General features: G+C 36.9%; 1 protein-coding gene across 4 annotated transcripts in view; it reads left to right on the top strand.

Moving 5' to 3' along the window:
• kcnc1a (potassium voltage-gated channel, Shaw-related subfamily, member 1a) overlaps nt 1-15,172 on the top strand; it is a 57,307-nt gene extending 42,135 nt beyond the window's left edge. The window contains exons 3-4 of one of the 4 annotated variants that reach the window (XM_067400761.1): nt 10,988-11,173; nt 15,108-15,172. In XM_067400761.1, coding sequence (XP_067256862.1) covers nt 10,988-11,173; nt 15,108-15,172 — 251 coding nt within the window. Of the gene's footprint in view, nt 1-10,987; nt 11,402-11,800; nt 11,929-14,031; nt 14,172-15,107 lie in introns of those variants that run through there. The other 3 variants (XM_067400759.1, XM_067400760.1, XM_067400762.1) reach the window with 3 other exon arrangements.
• The last annotated feature ends 1,768 nt before the right edge of the window (nt 15,173-16,940 follow it).

Here is a 16,940-nt window from a genome sequence, read left to right as displayed (position 1 = left end):
GGAAAACTTTTATTTTTACTTCAATACATTCCAAAGCATAATATTGTACTTTTTACTCCACTACACTCCATAAAACATATTATTCCTTTTGAACTAAAGCAATCGACGCAAGAGTGCTGTCCAATTTGTGAACAAGTTCATTCTTTCCAATGAACCTGTTGAATTGGTTCACAAAAATAACACTGAATAATTAATTTGCGAATTGGACTGATCCAATTGCAGCTGTTCTTGAGTCATCGTTTCACTGATTCAGTGATATGGTCAGAATGAGCCAAGAACAACAAGGATATCATTGGAGCTGCCTATGCATCTTCCCCACTGCTGTAGCGGTTTCAAATGATATAAAACTATGTTTGCATAGCGTTATTCTTGAAATGTTAATACATTTTGCCCATGTGACATCTGTACATTATATTTTTTATTTTTTAGTATTTGTCACCACATATTTGCTCAAAATTTATGTAATTTAAAAACCCTATAAGGTATATTATTTCACTGGTTTGCACACTTGAATTAGCAGTAACTTACACTGATATTTTATTTGTGTAGTATAGCTTAATGTTTTGTTTTGATCATGTATAACAAGTGTATGCAGTAAAATAAAACATTTGCTTATTAGCATACATTTTAAATGTATGCATTAATCTTTCTTATTAGTTGTTTGGCTAGAATAAATATATGAACATATATATATCATATATATATAATATATATCAACCGAAAAGCTCAATGCTGTTCAGCTTACACAAGTCTCAGGATTGGAAAAATTAGTTGAAACACTAGACAGCCCAGGTAAACCAGTCAACTGAAGCCCACTTAATTGTTGTAAGGTTTTAAGTATACACCCATTAGCTGAAACACTTCACATACAGCTCTCTACCTGAACACCACAGGCAAAACAATATAAATAAAAACCAACAACACTGGGACCGGAAGATGGTAGTATCTCTCAGAGGAAAGTCTCTCTCCTGGACTGGAAGTCTTCAGCTTCATTTATACTCCACTTAACGAGCTACAACAGGATTCAGGTGGCACTCATGAGCCTGTCAAGCAAACAGTAGGAGGAGCAAGAGCAGCATAGAGAAAAACAAAAAAAAACAGAACACATGGAAAAAAAACAAAAAGATACACAAGTCACAACTCACAAAACAAAATGAATCCCTACGTCCATAGGGACGTAACAGTTCACTGATCAGAACTTTTTACTGTTAAAGGTGCCCTAGATTCAAAAATTGAATTTACATCGGCATAGTTAAATAACAAGAGTTCAGTACATGGAAATGACTGAACATACAGTGAGTTTCAAACACCATTGTTTCCTCCTTCTTAATCTTATTTGTTTAAACGACCTCCAAAGAACAGACGAATCTCAACATAACACCAACTGTTACGTAACAGTCAGGATCATTAATATGTATGACCCCAATATTTGCATATGCCAGCCCATTCGCAAGCATTAAGCAAGGGCAGGACGTCTGGATGTGCACAGCTGAATCATCAGACTAGGTAAGCAAGCAAGGACAACAGCGAAAAATGGCAGATGGAGCAATAATAACTGACATGATCCATGATATCATGATATTTTTAGTGATATTTGTAAATTTTCTTTCTAAATGTTTTGTTAGCATGTTGCTAATGTACTGTTAAATGTGGTTAAAGTTACCATCGTTTATTACTGTATTCACAGAGACAAGAGAGCCGTCGCTATTTTAATTTTTAAACACTTGCAGTCTGTATAATTCAGAAACACAACTTCATTCTTTATAAATCTCTCCAACAGTGTAGCATTAGCCCGTTAGCCACGGAGCACTATCAAACTCATTCAGAATCAAATGTAAACATCCAAATAAATACTATACTCACAGGAATTGATGTATGCATGATGAACACTTTGTAAAGATCCATTTTGAGGGTTATATTAGCTGTGTGAACTTTAAGGCAGTTGAGAGCTCGCGGGGGCAGGGAGAGGGAGATTTAAAGGGGCCGCACGCTTAATCGGTGCATATGTAATAATGGCTCAAAATAGGCAGTTAAAAAATCTATGGGGTATTTTGAGCTGAAACTTCACAGACACATTCAGGAGACACCTTAGACTTATATTACATCTTTTGAAAAGGCCCCTCTAGGGCACCTTTAATACTTTACATTAGTATGCTAAAAATCAAGTACTTTTGCACTTTTACTCAAGTAAAAATATTTTAAAGGTGAAGTAGGTCATTTTTCAAAAACATTGTTTGGAAGTTAGTCGGGCCGACACCAACAACAAACGTGTAACCAATCAGCATTAGGGGGCGTATGACGTAGGGCAAATAAGAAATATTACTGTTGTAATAACTTTCATTATTAAATTATTTAGCATTAGTATTTAATTATAAATATAACTATAATAATGAGAAAATAATATTTAAACCTTGTATGACAAAATGTGGCGTTACCTGTTAACATGCAAGCAGTATGTCTAATAAATCAGTATGTCTAATAAATCACTAAGGATTTATTATCAAATATTATATTATTATGATAAAAATCTGTCTCATTTTTTTTTAACATTTTTGTCAGGAGGTAAACAAAATCAAAAAACAAAAAAACATAAAAAAAAAAACAACCTGTACACTTATGTATGCTGAAGAAAAACATATTAATTATGTGTTTTCCTCAAAGTTCTATAGAGAGAGGAATTATTTTTCCTATTTTACCCTGAATAGGATTGAGTGAGCTTTACTTGGCACTAAACATGTCTGTTTCATACTGGACGCTGGAGGGCGCCCTTGAGCAGACACTCCAAATACTCCAAATATACGCGATATAACAAACGCTGTTCCAGGAAATTCCCAATGGGCATCATGCGATCACTGTGACTGAATAAAAAGAAGGTATAAACACTCAAATTTATTAAACATAAAATAAAATAAAAAATATAAAATAAACAGACGACTGCAACAATACATGGTTTACATGTTTTCATCAAGCCTTCTCAGGTATTTCCATAATAATAAAGTATATTCATAATCCAATGCTAATCAAAATGCTATTTCAAACACTTAACTGACGTTATGAAGTGAGTTTGGAGTAAAAACACATTAAATGTTGTCTTTTGTTAGATAAGATGTTCATAAAGGCTTCTCATGTTTGGAAAGTTTGTATATTTGACGTGTGTTGCTTTTTCTAATGCTTTGCTCTCAGATGGAGCGTCATTTACTGAGCAGCTCTATACTAACACGCTGTGTACATATTTATATCATTAAAAATCGCAGCCTTTGCGATGTCATAATCGCACTAAGCCAAATCGTGATTTCGTTTCGATTACGATTAATCGTGCAGCCCTAGTATGACGGTCGAGGAAACAGAACGAGCAAGAGGGAGATTTGAAGAAAAACAGAAAGAGAGATGAGACACAATACAAAAGACTTTAAAAGAAGTCTAAACTGAAGTCTAAGTTTAAAAGAAGAATATCACTGGAATGAAGGTTTAATACTGGGCAAGTGCTTTAGGACCCACGTTAATATTAGAAAAGCTTTCCAGTGCTGGTGAGAGCTAAGCAGGAAGGCCTGAAATCAGACATGGAGGCTGCTTTGATTCCGCTTCACATGTGAGTAACACTGGGTTTGAGGTTGAGTTGATTGACTGGAGCTGCTGTGCTGTTGGCGACTAACAACACACTCTTGTTTGTATTTACTATTGTGTACTGTACGTTCATTTTTTGTGCTTCCTTGTCGTTCGTTCATCATCTGCACTTTATTTTTCGTGAAGCATTATTTTGTTTTGGTTTGTAAACCACTGTGCACTGACGACCGCTAGAGAATGTAGCGTTTAGCTTCATTGTTAGTGCACTCGCCTCGCATACCAGGAGTGATTGGGGTGGTTAGGATTGGAGGGTGAGTTTTGGAGGCAGATCAATGAAGGGAGGGGTGGGTTTGATTGGGGTGATTTCAAATATCAACAATGTCCTACAGCGTTTTTGAAAAATGGCATACCCCGCTTTTAATAGTATCTGTACTTTTACTCAAGTAGCCTACTTGATTTGCGTACTTCGTCCACCACTGGTATGGTATCCATGTTATTCATGTTGGTTTGAGTTCAGTTTTGTGGTAAAATTACAAATTAGATAAGTAAATAAGAATTAAATTCATTGTTGCCTATCCACCACATGCACTCATGTGTGAATGTGACACAGTAAGAGGGCCTGACCAGCATAAATAAGATATTCCAAACCACTCCACTCAGCATTCTCACCATGAGTAAGTGGTGGAGAGTGCCTTAATTTGGAGATTATATGGATAGCTGTAATAGAGAAGTGAAGAGATGGGCTTGTTGGCTGTGTCTGATCAGACTGGGTAAAGAATCTCTCATTAATCTGTGAGAGAGTAATTGTGAGTGACTCCTTCATAAGTCTGACTGGAAGGTTTCCCCTATTTCTAAATGGCATAATCACATCCTGGCTTCACATGGAATAATCAATGGGCTTTCAAGCCTTTTACTGCCAAAGACCCCCAAATATTATGATATATACCTTTGTGAGTGACCCACTTCCTAAAATATAAAGCTAAAGACAAAGGCAGAAAGGAGTTACTCCATTGAAAGCTACAGCACAAACGGTGCTTTCTTTAGCATTTAAGGTGGATCATTGGATCATCCCATAGTTGTGAGAGTTTGTGACAAACACTTAACTTTGAGAACTCACTCAGTGAATAATGATGCTATTAGAGACAGAGCTCAATGTCTATGTCAGTTATTTATACAAGGCAGAAAAGCCTATAAGGCTATACCTTATAGGGTTTTTAAATTTCCTTTAGTTTAAGACAAAGCTTTGTTATGAAGTGAAAGGATGGGTTTTCACACAATTTTTTTATTATTTCAATCTCTGTATTTTTACACTGCACTAGAGCCTGTTGCTATGGCAACAGTGTCCAAGCAACCGCACAATAGGAATCGCGCTCTGCAATGAGCTGCAGTCATTCACTCGCCTTGCACGACTCCTGTGCTGTTCACACGGTACTGCAAAAACACACACAGTTAGATTGTCTGAGGATGAATGCAGTATAAATCAACGCGTGACCTACTGTTAATTGGTGCTCTGGTTTTTAGGAATAAAATGTCTCTGGTTGTTTTTTAGGGATCATCTGCACCATTTGTAATGTTTAGAATTTAGATGAGAGCGAGACGCATAATACATATTGAAACCAATTCAATTTTGGTCTTTACATTCTTTACTTAAAAAAACTATAGATATTGTTCCTTTCCTTTATTGTCTCTCTCTCTCTCTCTCTCTCTCTCTCTCTCTCTCTCTCTCTCTCTCCCTGCCTCTCTCTTTAGAGGAGCTTTTCTAAATCTCTCTTGTAAATGAGTTTACAGATGGCACAAAGGCCTTGATTATCAGCTCCATCCATTTGACTTTGGGCAGAGAACCGTAAGAATCACCAGCACATAGAGCGAAAGCATCTGTTGAATTGGCCACGGCCGCAGAGAAACACAGCAAACACTCTCGCTGCCGCACACACACGCACACTCACGCACACACACACTGTTTGAGATGAGTCAACAGTCACTCTGTCCTCTATAGACAGTGCCTATATCCATCCCTGTCGTATAGTTATTTCTAAATCTGAGGTCTCTTGAGAAATATGAATTGTGTAATTATCATTATGCTTTTGGCCCTGTTTTTTATTCAAAATGGTCCACTCACACTTAACACATCCAGCATAATGGTATTTTAAGAGCTGCTCTTGATTTCACTGAAAATGGTGTCATTCATAGATTTAAAGATAACACAGAATATAAATATTGTAATATTTATCATTAATACATAGTTTGGGTTCAACATAGTGTATATAATCTGCACCCCTGTATATTTTAAGGAATAGTTGCATCATTTTAATAATGTTCCTCCACTGACTCATTCTCTCTCTCTCTCTCTCTCTCTCTCTCTCTCACTCTCTGTATGTTCTTATATGGCTTACAACGTAAATGCTTCCTGTGTCCTCATAAACCAAATGGCTTAAAAAAAACAGAACCAGTGTTTTTTGAAATTCAAATTTTTTTTGTGATGGATAGGGTTTGTGTAGAGGAATAGAATATACAGTTAATGTACAGAATACAACCACAAATGTTCTGTATGATACCCTCAGTTTTCCTCTAAGCATGTCCAAAAGATCTTAAAATCATACAGTCAATGCTGGAAAAGAATCAAAGAAGATGCTATGCACATATATGTGATCCTGCACAATCTACATTTTTTTTTTTTTTACTGTAAATGTGCTTGTGAATTTTTCAAAACTGAATTTGGTTGTAGAATAGTTGTTCCCAGTAATCCATAAACAACTGAACAGTGTGTACAGAACAACATAAAACCATTATGTACTATGTATGTGGCCAATGATATGAATTGATGCCTAAACTTTATGGTCTGTCATATGAAAGGGGTTTATAAATTGATAAAAATGAGGGAAGTGCAGAAAGTGAGGGGACTGGTGAAGAGAAGGATTTGATAGTGTTAAACACTCAGAGCAGAAATAGCTGTGAGGAAGTAGGGCAGGTGCAGCAGGGTCCCAGCAGATCTGTCCTTCACTGGGGCTCTACCTCAAATATGTAATTAATAATGACCGTGTGTGTACTTAAAGTGAGCAGGCTCTCATTCATTCAAAAATAGAGCTGCTTGAGGAGATAACACGTTGTCTGCAGGTAGAAGTCTTTGGATTTTTTTTAATTTTTTTTTCAGCAGAAATATAGTCATTATTGCAGTTATCATGTAGCCATTTTCATGTATTCATACACTTTAACCACACATACTGTACACATAATATTGAATTGAGAATCATTATTGGATGATTTTTTTCTATATTCTATACACTAACCAGCTGAACAAAACGTCTCGGTAACACTTTATAATAACTGCACACTATGAAGCATTAGTTAAGCATTAGTTAATAGTTATTTCATCACTTATAAAGCATTAATAGACATTAGTAAGTAGTTTATAAATACAGCTATAATTGCTTTATTCTTGATTTATAAGCATATATATAATGTGTTTAATAATTGTATTTTCATACTTTATTAATAATCAATTTATCATTTCTAAATTAAGTATTACATTATTTACAAACCAGTTATTTAGGAGTTGTCAGTAGTTCATTTAGGAAGTGTAAGTAAATGATTAATAAACTATTTAAACATTCATTTATACATCTTATTATTTAGACACATAGTAATAGTTACTTAGTGTGCTAATAAATGTTTTATTAACACATATTCCTACTGCAATTCATGATTAATTCAGGTAATTATAAAACATTTAGAAGTGGTCAGTTAACTATTTTTGTGAGCTCATCTAAAGTGAGGACTGTTTATGCTTTGTAAAGCTTTTATAAATGAGATTTAAAGGTTCAGTGATCTTCTGCACTGCTGTTCTCTAATGTTTTAAAGTTAGTACCGAGGTAGTTTTGACACTAGGAATATGTTAATAAAGCATTTATTAACACACTGAGTAACTAATGCTATATGTCTAAATAATAAGATGCATAAATGTACATTTAAATATTTTATTAATCATTTACTTACACTTCCTAAATGATCTTATGAACCACTGACAACTCCTAAATTACTGCTTTGTGAATAATGTAATACATAATTTAGAAATGATAAATTGATCATTAATAAAGTATGAAAATACAATTATTAAACTCTTTATAGATATGCTTATAAATCAAGAACAAAGCATTTATAGCTGTATTTATAAATGGCTTACTAATGTCTATTAATGTTTTATAAATGATAAATTAACTATTTACTAATGCTTAACTAATGCTTCATAGCGTGAGTTATTCTAAAGTGTTACCAATGTCTCAAATGCCTTTGAGATTTTAGTTATATTTAATGGTACTATATATTCTTATACATTTCATACATTTTTAAACAAGTTACAAATTATTCATGTGTTGTGACTAGGAAATTGACAGACATCAAAAATGTGACTGCGACAGGTGGCAAAACCAGGCATAGCAGCACCAAACACTGAATCAGTAACCAGCATTCAGACATGACAATTTATGTGGATACAGACAATACAGACTAATACTTTCTACTAATGCATTTTACATGAGAAAAAAAAAAAAGTATACTGTGTATGCATATTAAAATAACTTTACAAACAATATTTGAAACTTTTTAAGTCAATCACCTGAGCTGTAAATGCCATGTGACCAGCCACTCCACAAAATATTTGTTAATATAATGAAAAAGGGACTTTATATTTGCTTGATTTTTTTCTTTGTTTTACAATACTTCTTGGCCATTAAATGGCCATCATGGAGAAACAGTTTTTTTTTGCCTGCAGTGGGAAAGTGTAAGAAAAACAGAAACAACAGTAGAGAGAGTGAGAGGAATGCCTGTTCATCAGATTATTCATAAAGATGAGTCATCCATCTAAGAGGCTTGTATCACTTCACAACTTTTCCTGTGTGTGTGTGTGTGTGTGTGTGTGTTTAAGTTAGCTCATACTATAAATGCGCACACACCATGACCCATGAATAAACACACTCAGAATATACAAATACAAATATCAGCAGCCTTGAAATTTCTTAGAATTCTCTATTTTCTATTCATAGTTGCAGAGTTAAACCTGCTAGACTGGACAAATGACAATATGAGATCATGCTTAGCCTCATATTTTATTTTCTGGAAGAACATGACCTAAAGGGAATTAAAACACCAATTAATGGGATAGTTTACTAAAATGAAAATTCTGCCATCATTTACTCACCCTCATGCCATCCCAAACCTGTATGACTTTCTTCTGTTATTTTTGAAGAATATCCTGACCGCTCTTTTATGTATAATAAAAGTGAAAAGGACCTGGGGCTGTTTCATAAAGTATCATGAAAGTGGTTCATATGACTTGTGCTCTATATATATTTAAATTCCTAGCCAGAAGCTTAATGATAGCTTTGTGTGAAGAACAGACTCCTTGGTGCAAATATCAGAGTTTATACAAGAATTGTTGAACAAATCATTCTTTTAAATCTTTCCAGTTGATTCAGTTTGTTCATCACAAAACTTTTGTATGTCTTTGGAAGACTTGAAATATAGTGTACAAGTCATATGGACTACTTTAATGATATCTCTATGATACTTTTGCTATGCCTTTAGAAGCTTAAAAGCTCCAGTCCCCATTCACTGTAATTGCAAATTGTAAATGGAAAAGAACAACCAGTACATACATTTTTTCTGTTGTATTCCACGGAAGAAGTCATACAGGTTAGGAACGACATGATGGTGAGTGAATGATGATAGAATTTTCATTTTATTTTTGGGTGAAATGACCCTTCAAGCAGTTATTAATCATTTGTTGAGTCACCATGGTAAAGTACACCATAGTGCACATGTGTCTCCAAGGTATGCATGTTGTACTATCTATCAATAGACCATAATGAAATGTAGCCCATCTAATATGACCAACAGGACTCCTGTCCCATTTGAATAACCGCAAAGTTGAAGCCTGACGTACTTGCTGATAGATGCTCTTTTGTTGACACTAAAATGTTAGCAAGAGCCTGCTTGAATCAGTGTTGGGGATACAATGGAAAGCCCAGGTAGGAGAAATGATAGTTCACAGCGCTCTTTCCTCTGAGGAGCTTTGGCAGTGCTCTCCCAGGTCTGATCGATGAGGCGTAAATCGACTGAGCAGAAGCTTCTGTCTGCCAGAGAGCTCACAGGTGAAAAGGCAGGTTGCCATGAGCTGTTTCTATATATTAGGGGCTATAATTCATTGCTCCTCCTTTTTTTTTTTTTTGGAACAAAACCAGAGCTGCACCCTGCTGTTTGGTCAAATGTAGTGCTGAAAACAAGAGAGGTTTGGATTTTTTTTCTAATTCTCAGCTAAATTTATTCCCATACAATAAATATATGGATAAAAACGTGGGATACAGTTAGATTATGTTTATCTGCTTACCCCCAGCGCATCCAAGATGTAGGTGACTTTGTTATTCAGTAGAATAATGCTAGTGGATGGGAACTTCTACTATAAGAGTAAATAAAACTTGCATAGACAAATCCAAATTAAACCCTGCGGCTCGTGACGACACATCGATGTCCTAAGACACGAAACGATCGGTTTGTGCGAGAAGCCGAACAGTATTTATATCATTTTTTAACTCTAATACAACACTATGTCCAACCGCGTTCATCACTCGATTCGTTTGGTCTGATCACGCTCTGACAACGGCAGTGATGTCTAGCTCTCATTGAAGTATATGCGCGAGACATCACTGCCGCTGTCAGAGCGCGATCAGACCAAACGAATCGAGACTATCCCTTTAATTTGGTTGATAATTTAAATTACATAGAATATATAGGATGGAAATTATGAAAACAAAAAAACTAATTTTTACTTTTGCACATTATTATTTTGCACCATATTTTTACTATTGCATATTACTATTATTACTAGTTAACAATATGCAATAGTAATTTTTACTATTGCATATTATTAACTGCATATTATGAAAACAGTTAGTTTACATGATCAAAGACAACTTAACAAATTCCTGGGACCTTTTAGTTTTTTAATATTAGTTTGAACTGGATTTTACTTAAAAATGACTTTTAATCTAAACAATGGATAGAGATAGAGTAAAGTGAAGGCCTATGTGGCCTAGCCTGTGAAAAGCATGTGAAAAAGCAAATTTAGTGGTTCTCAGACATTAACCAATTTTATTTTTGGAGTGTATTTTACCAGAAACGTTTAAGCATCATAGTTAAACCAGAACCCCTACTGAAACACTGTATCAGGTGAACATTACTGTTGTTGTTGAATGAGTATGCTTCAAAACCACTAGCTGCTTATTTACACCTCAAATGCATGCATACATCACAGATTTACATCCATGTCACAAGCTGTGCTTCCCATTACCCTCTCTCGTCCTCGCTTGCATCAGCCTTGGTGTATTGCCATGGCTACATGTTGTTCTTACATGTGCTTGTGTGTTTGAAGATCCCAAAGTGAACGGTGAGGCAGCGAAAGCAGCGCTGGCCAATGAGGATTGTCCCCACATAGACCAAGCCATTTCCCCTGAGGACGGCCAGCTCTTTAACCCAAGCGAGTCACGGGGAGACACTCCATGTTTTCTGCTGAACGTCGGCAGACGATCTACAAACACGGGCACCCGAGTGAGGAAGGGTATGTTATCTCTGCGTGAGGCTGTTGTCTGACATACACATGCACATGAACAAATGTATATCAGGTGCATTACACAGTAAATAAAGACAGTCCAAGCACACAGACAAGCAGAGCGCGCCCACAACAGACAGTAACAATGATGCAAAGCTGCCATTTTTATCACAAATTAAATAAAAGACCAAATTTATACTTAAATTTCCTCAGTCACAAACTGCATCTTTTGTTTAAAGTATCATTTCCATTAGTTCTCTTATAATATCAAACACTACTGTCAAATTTTTCATATGTGAATAAGATTAGACAGGGAATATCCAATAAAGACCCTTCCCTGCACGCTCAGATCCTTCCACAAGCCACATTTCTTCAACCTTCTTCTCTTTTAACATATTGTAAATAAGTTTTTTTTCCACACCACGCTGCATTATGTCAAACTCATATTAACACACATACAACTGCCTTCTGGGGCCAACCTTAATATTCCCTTTTTTCTGTTTTTCTTTGTTGTTTGTTTGTTTTTTTACTTGTTTCTTCCACCACTGTACATGCCTGTCGTCTGTCTCTATGTTTGTACCTCCTTCCATCTCTCCCTCTCTCCCGACTTCCTTATGCTACCCGATTGGCTCATAGCCGGAATGTTCTCAGGGAGGTCAGGGGCGGAGCCGGCCGGCCCGACGCATGGCACACAGGGTTACCCACTGCTGCAGCTAGGCTGGGCGCACAGCCCAGAAGACGGCCATGCCAGGGTCACCACCTGATATCCATCCCTGTTTCGCTGTCATAAGTCATAGCATTCAAACCTCTCACAGCAGCCTTAGATAAATCAAAGGCCCCTACACGCTATGTAGCTTCACAGGCTGTCAATTAACAACAGCAAATGTAGTGATATTAAGATAAACACGTTTTCATATCATCTGACATCACTGTTGTAGTTTATATATAGACTTCAGATCGCATACAGAGGGAACTTTCCACCTACAGCATCAACATAAACTGGCCATTTCTGATTACATTCAAAAGAATATCCTGTTACCGTCCACCAATTTGTAACATGGTCATTTTCTAACCAGTAACGCTGTCTGTCTGTGTCTTATGACATGTTGCTCTGTGTGAGCATGCTCTGTTTGACTCCAGATCTTACCCGCAGCCAAAAGCAACACAAGATGGTCAATATCATCACCGAGCAAAACTACACACACTGTTCCCAACAAATGTGTTTCTTTGTCTTTGTGTTTTTTATATGTTTGTGTAAGTTTAGAGATGTGTGTGAGGTGTGTGTGCGTGCGTGCACGCATGTAGTGCTTTTTCGGAGTGCTGTTTTCTTTCCGTAGCATTATGTTGTGCATGTGTTGGGACAGTCTTACGATCCTTGCTGCACAATCTGTCCTGATGCCTATGTGGTATTGGATGAGAAAGGGAAGACTTGGTTTTGCACAAAGGCAAAGAATATGTTGGAGATGGTGTGCAGTATACACCACTGACATTATGTGACACACTCTTTCATTTTGAGTCAAATGTCGCAATGAGCCATTAGTGGAGAAAAGTGATAAGCCAAAAATTCTTCATTTTTAATAAAACAATGCTTCTGCTTTCAAATTATGTACATTTTAAGATTCATATATGATCATCTCTTTCTTTTTACTAATAGTTGTATCACACAAAATAAGCCAAAATGAATGAACATCAGAGGTATGTTCAGTTTATCTGTTATTTCATAATCTCTCAAGTAATCGGCCAATAAATGCAGAAAGATGTCAACAAAACAATTCATACAGTTTCCCCAGTAAATTCATTCACTGCCCATAGCTTGCTACACTCAAAAAAATAACTCTTTGAACGAACATAAAAAAAAAAATCATGGAAAGGATTTCCACTTGATTAAGTTTTATTTCAGCATTATGCTATTCTGTTATTCCAATTTAATGTACTTATGTTGGGTCAACTTAATTTATTAAGGTTGATTCAACTTATTTACTATGGTTGGGTACAGCTTAATTTAAGAGTGTCAGCCCAACTAATTTGCAATGTTTTGGACCAACTCATTTACTTAAGTTGATCCAATCTATGCAATTTAGGTTAGCCTAACAAAAGTGCTTAATGCTGAAAGAAAGCCATTTAATCACGCGGAAATCCTTCCCATGATTTAATTACATTAATTCAAAGAATAACTTTTGAGTGTTAATAAATTAAAACCTTTTTACCATAAAAAAATAGCATAGCTTTTAAATCGTAAATATATTGTTAAATATATGCAGTATATTAGCATTATGTTTTAATTGTTTATTGTATGTTTGAATAAATGTCCTATTTCTGGAAAAACAAGTCTGAAAAAAAAACAACTGTTTTTCATGACAGGCACAATTTAAATGATTATATCTCGATAACAGTTTGTAAACATAAAAACGATATCATTTGAAAGCAGAGATTATGCATTTCATTGTGCATATAATGAAAATGTTTTTTGGTCAAAATGACTCAAAATGATAGCGTAAGTCATTTATATAGACTATGGAAAAGTGCCTGAAACTGAGAGTCTGACCCTGACAAATCAATGGATTGGATTCTCGGTTGCCTTAATTTCAAATTCAGTTAATTTGATTTTCTAGATCAACAAATCTGTGAACTGCTAAATTCAACTTGAAACCTTTGCCTTGCAATCCACAGCCTTCTTTGCTCGCTCTAATGCCAGATTAACCAACCGATCTTTCTGCATGCCCTCACACAGAGATTGCATGCAATCTTAAACCCTTTAAACCTGACCCATAGCAGCAAACATGGTGTGGAGAAAACTGACAGATGTCAAGACTAAACCTTTGAGTCTCAGCAACTGCCATGTGCACATTTCTCTCCAATAAACCAAGGTTATCAAAAGTCCCGAAGCCTGGGCACCATAACCAGCAAGGCCCGAACACTGGCCGAGGTAGTATCGATGTCCACCGGGTCCTGCGGCCCACCTGTTCTCCTGCGGCGGTCCCATTCTCCAATCCCCTCCATTCTCTAAGAAATGGAGCAGTGGTGTAGTTAGAGCTGTCTCCCTGGGTCTTCCTCCTGCTCTGCTGCCTTCTGTTCTCTGCAGTGTTTGATTTGGTCTGGTTTGTCTTGTTCTCTGGTCCTTGTCTTCTGGAGCTGTGTTTTTGTCTCCTCCTCTCCTCTTCCGTCCGTTTTGCTTGTTTCTTGTCTTTACATACACCGCCTCTTGACTCATGCAAAGCCATCAGAGAAAGAAAACCTCCAAAAGATCTCAGGGAAATTTTTAAGGATTCCCTAGTTACGAGTGTTTATCAGACATAATAAAAGAACGGGGATGAGGAAGGTAAACCTTTCTTTAAGAGCACATTATTTTTCCAGGGACCACTTCAGAACTGGAAACTTCTGATAGAAAGACTGCCATCTAATGAGGGAAAACCTCCCTTCAAATGATATAAATCATGACATTTTTATGAATATTTACTCATAAATCCTCTCCCGTCTGAGTACATTCTTGCATAAAATGCTTTCTGACATCTGGAAGACAAAACAATAGCCATCTCTATCCTCTCTCAGTTTCATTTTTGTTTAGATTCCCCATTTAATTTTTGCTGTACTTCCTTTGCTCTAGTGGAGTCTTGCTCCCTTCTTTCTTCATCACTTGTTTAATGAGACCCCAGGTAGGAGGTATCAGGACTCCCTTTTCCTCTCCTCCGCTGTCTCCGGCAAATGTCTCTCCTTCCTCTGCAGTTCTTTCATTCTCCCTGTGCATTTCTGTCCATCTCTCTTTCTCCAAACTTTTTAGCCCTGGATTGCGAAAGCAACCCAAATGAACGTTTTTACCATACAGAAAAAGGAAGTCTTATTTTCTCAGCCCATTTCTTCCTCATTCTGTGAGCTGAATGAAAACAAGGCCCAATGGCTGGATGACCCTGAGCAATCCCATCCTCCCCTGTATTTTCTACTGCAGATCCCTGCAAAGAGGAAACTGCCCTAGTTAAGTATATGCAGTCAGAGGTGCTCAAAGTGACCTGAGAAGGCAGCAGCATCTCAAAACCTTGGGTTCCCTTCTCCAGCCTTGCTGGACTCCAGAATGGCCGGAGGGATTTCAGGCTGGAATTCAAAGGAGGGACGTACATGTAGGGAGAAAAAGAGCACAATTGAGGATGTTGCCAGTCGACGCAGCGGCAAGCGTTTTTATTCAGATTCCGACTGTGTGTGGGATCTCACGGACCAGGACTTTTTTTAAGGAAGACCTTAAGGACCATCGACTGCAGAGTGACACGAATGGATGGCTTTGAAGCCAGCAAAATGAGTTTTATAATCATAATACTAATGAAAGTACCTGCAGTGACAGATGTAGTGGACTCTTACCTGTTCATTTTAGCATGAGCTGCATGGTGTTACATTAAAAAAAAAAAAAGAGGAAAATATTCTATATCTGTTATGAATATCTGTATAAAGCAAATATTTTCTTTCAAGAGTTCTTGACTTTTGCAGAATTGACATGTAGCCATGAATAATGAGATGTTCAGACACGATGTTCTTTATTTCAGCAACAGATTTCCTTCGTTTCATTCTGTCTTTGTTGTTAACCACATGACTCGGCTCTGGTCACATTGACCTCACATTCTGAATGAGACACTAGTGGTTACTGTCATGAGATAGATTGTAAATTCCACTTTTCGACTTTGTTTCTGTCTGGCATGCTTGTGATTCTGGATCTTATAGAGAAAAAAAAACTGAGCAAAATGAGTTATTTTTCTGTTTTATGTCATAATTATCAGTGAATAGGTCCTGTGGAAACTGTCGTGAGCAACTGTTTATTTCACATATCAAGTGCAAACTTTTGACAGTGTTATTTTTGGAGAAAAAACATCAAAAATAAGAAAAATGGCATCCTGTCGAGATGTTTTCGCTCATTACTTTTAGGTACTAAAACAGAGAAAAGCAAAAAAGACAGATGTATATTTACATTATAAGAGAATTGTATGCAATTTAGAACTTTGGGGGAAAACAAATGCATGCACTAGGTTATGCAACAATAACTGCATAGAAAAACAGGAAAACATGACTACAATCATAGCATGAAATAAATTTTGTATGAAACTTGTTAGCGTGCTTGGTTTTTGTTTTTTTCCCATTGATTCCCATTGATGTTTCTCTGCACCAATACTCTCTTTGACCTGAAGTTGACAGGCACAAAGAGCTGGATTGGAAGGTGAAAAAGCAAATGAAAAGGAACAAAAAAAATGTGTCTCCAGGTGGAGCAGCATGGCAGACTGCACTGATGAGCATGGTGATGAATTAAACCATTAACATTTGAAGGAAACAGTGAAACACCTGCATGCTGTGAACAAGCTGAAGTTTTGAACAAGCGGTGTCAACATACTCTCTGCTCAATGAGGTATGATGCTAAAGCCTGCCTTACGCCAGCTAAACGTGCCTGCTAGCAGACCGCATTAACGTCACCCTCTGCTCTCCTTTCATCCCTTCCTCCTACTCCTCCTGACCCTTTCCATCTCTCCTCTGCGCTGGCTCGCACGTCATCTCGCACCCTCTTCACCCGTCTTTGTTCTCTAGGTGTCTGGGTAATAACTTGTCTGTTGTCTCTCTTCTTTTTCATGTCTGTAGAGGCTTCCCGGCTGGGCCGGCACAAACCGCCTGCAGACTCTGTGTGTGTCATGAATCGTGGTGTTCCAACCACTGTGTGCATGGCCCAGAACACCCCTCCCACTTCCTGATAGAGCTCTATAAGCCTGTTTGTTGTACAAGAATAGATGGAAGACCCGTTTTGACTAAA

This window comes from Chanodichthys erythropterus, chromosome 11, assembly GCF_024489055.1.
Source record: "Chanodichthys erythropterus isolate Z2021 chromosome 11, ASM2448905v1, whole genome shotgun sequence".
In the NCBI taxonomy this organism is placed as follows: Eukaryota; Metazoa; Chordata; class Actinopteri; order Cypriniformes; family Xenocyprididae; genus Chanodichthys; species Chanodichthys erythropterus.
Note: the sequence above shows the minus strand (reverse complement) of the source record. Positions and strands in the feature narration are given on the sequence as shown.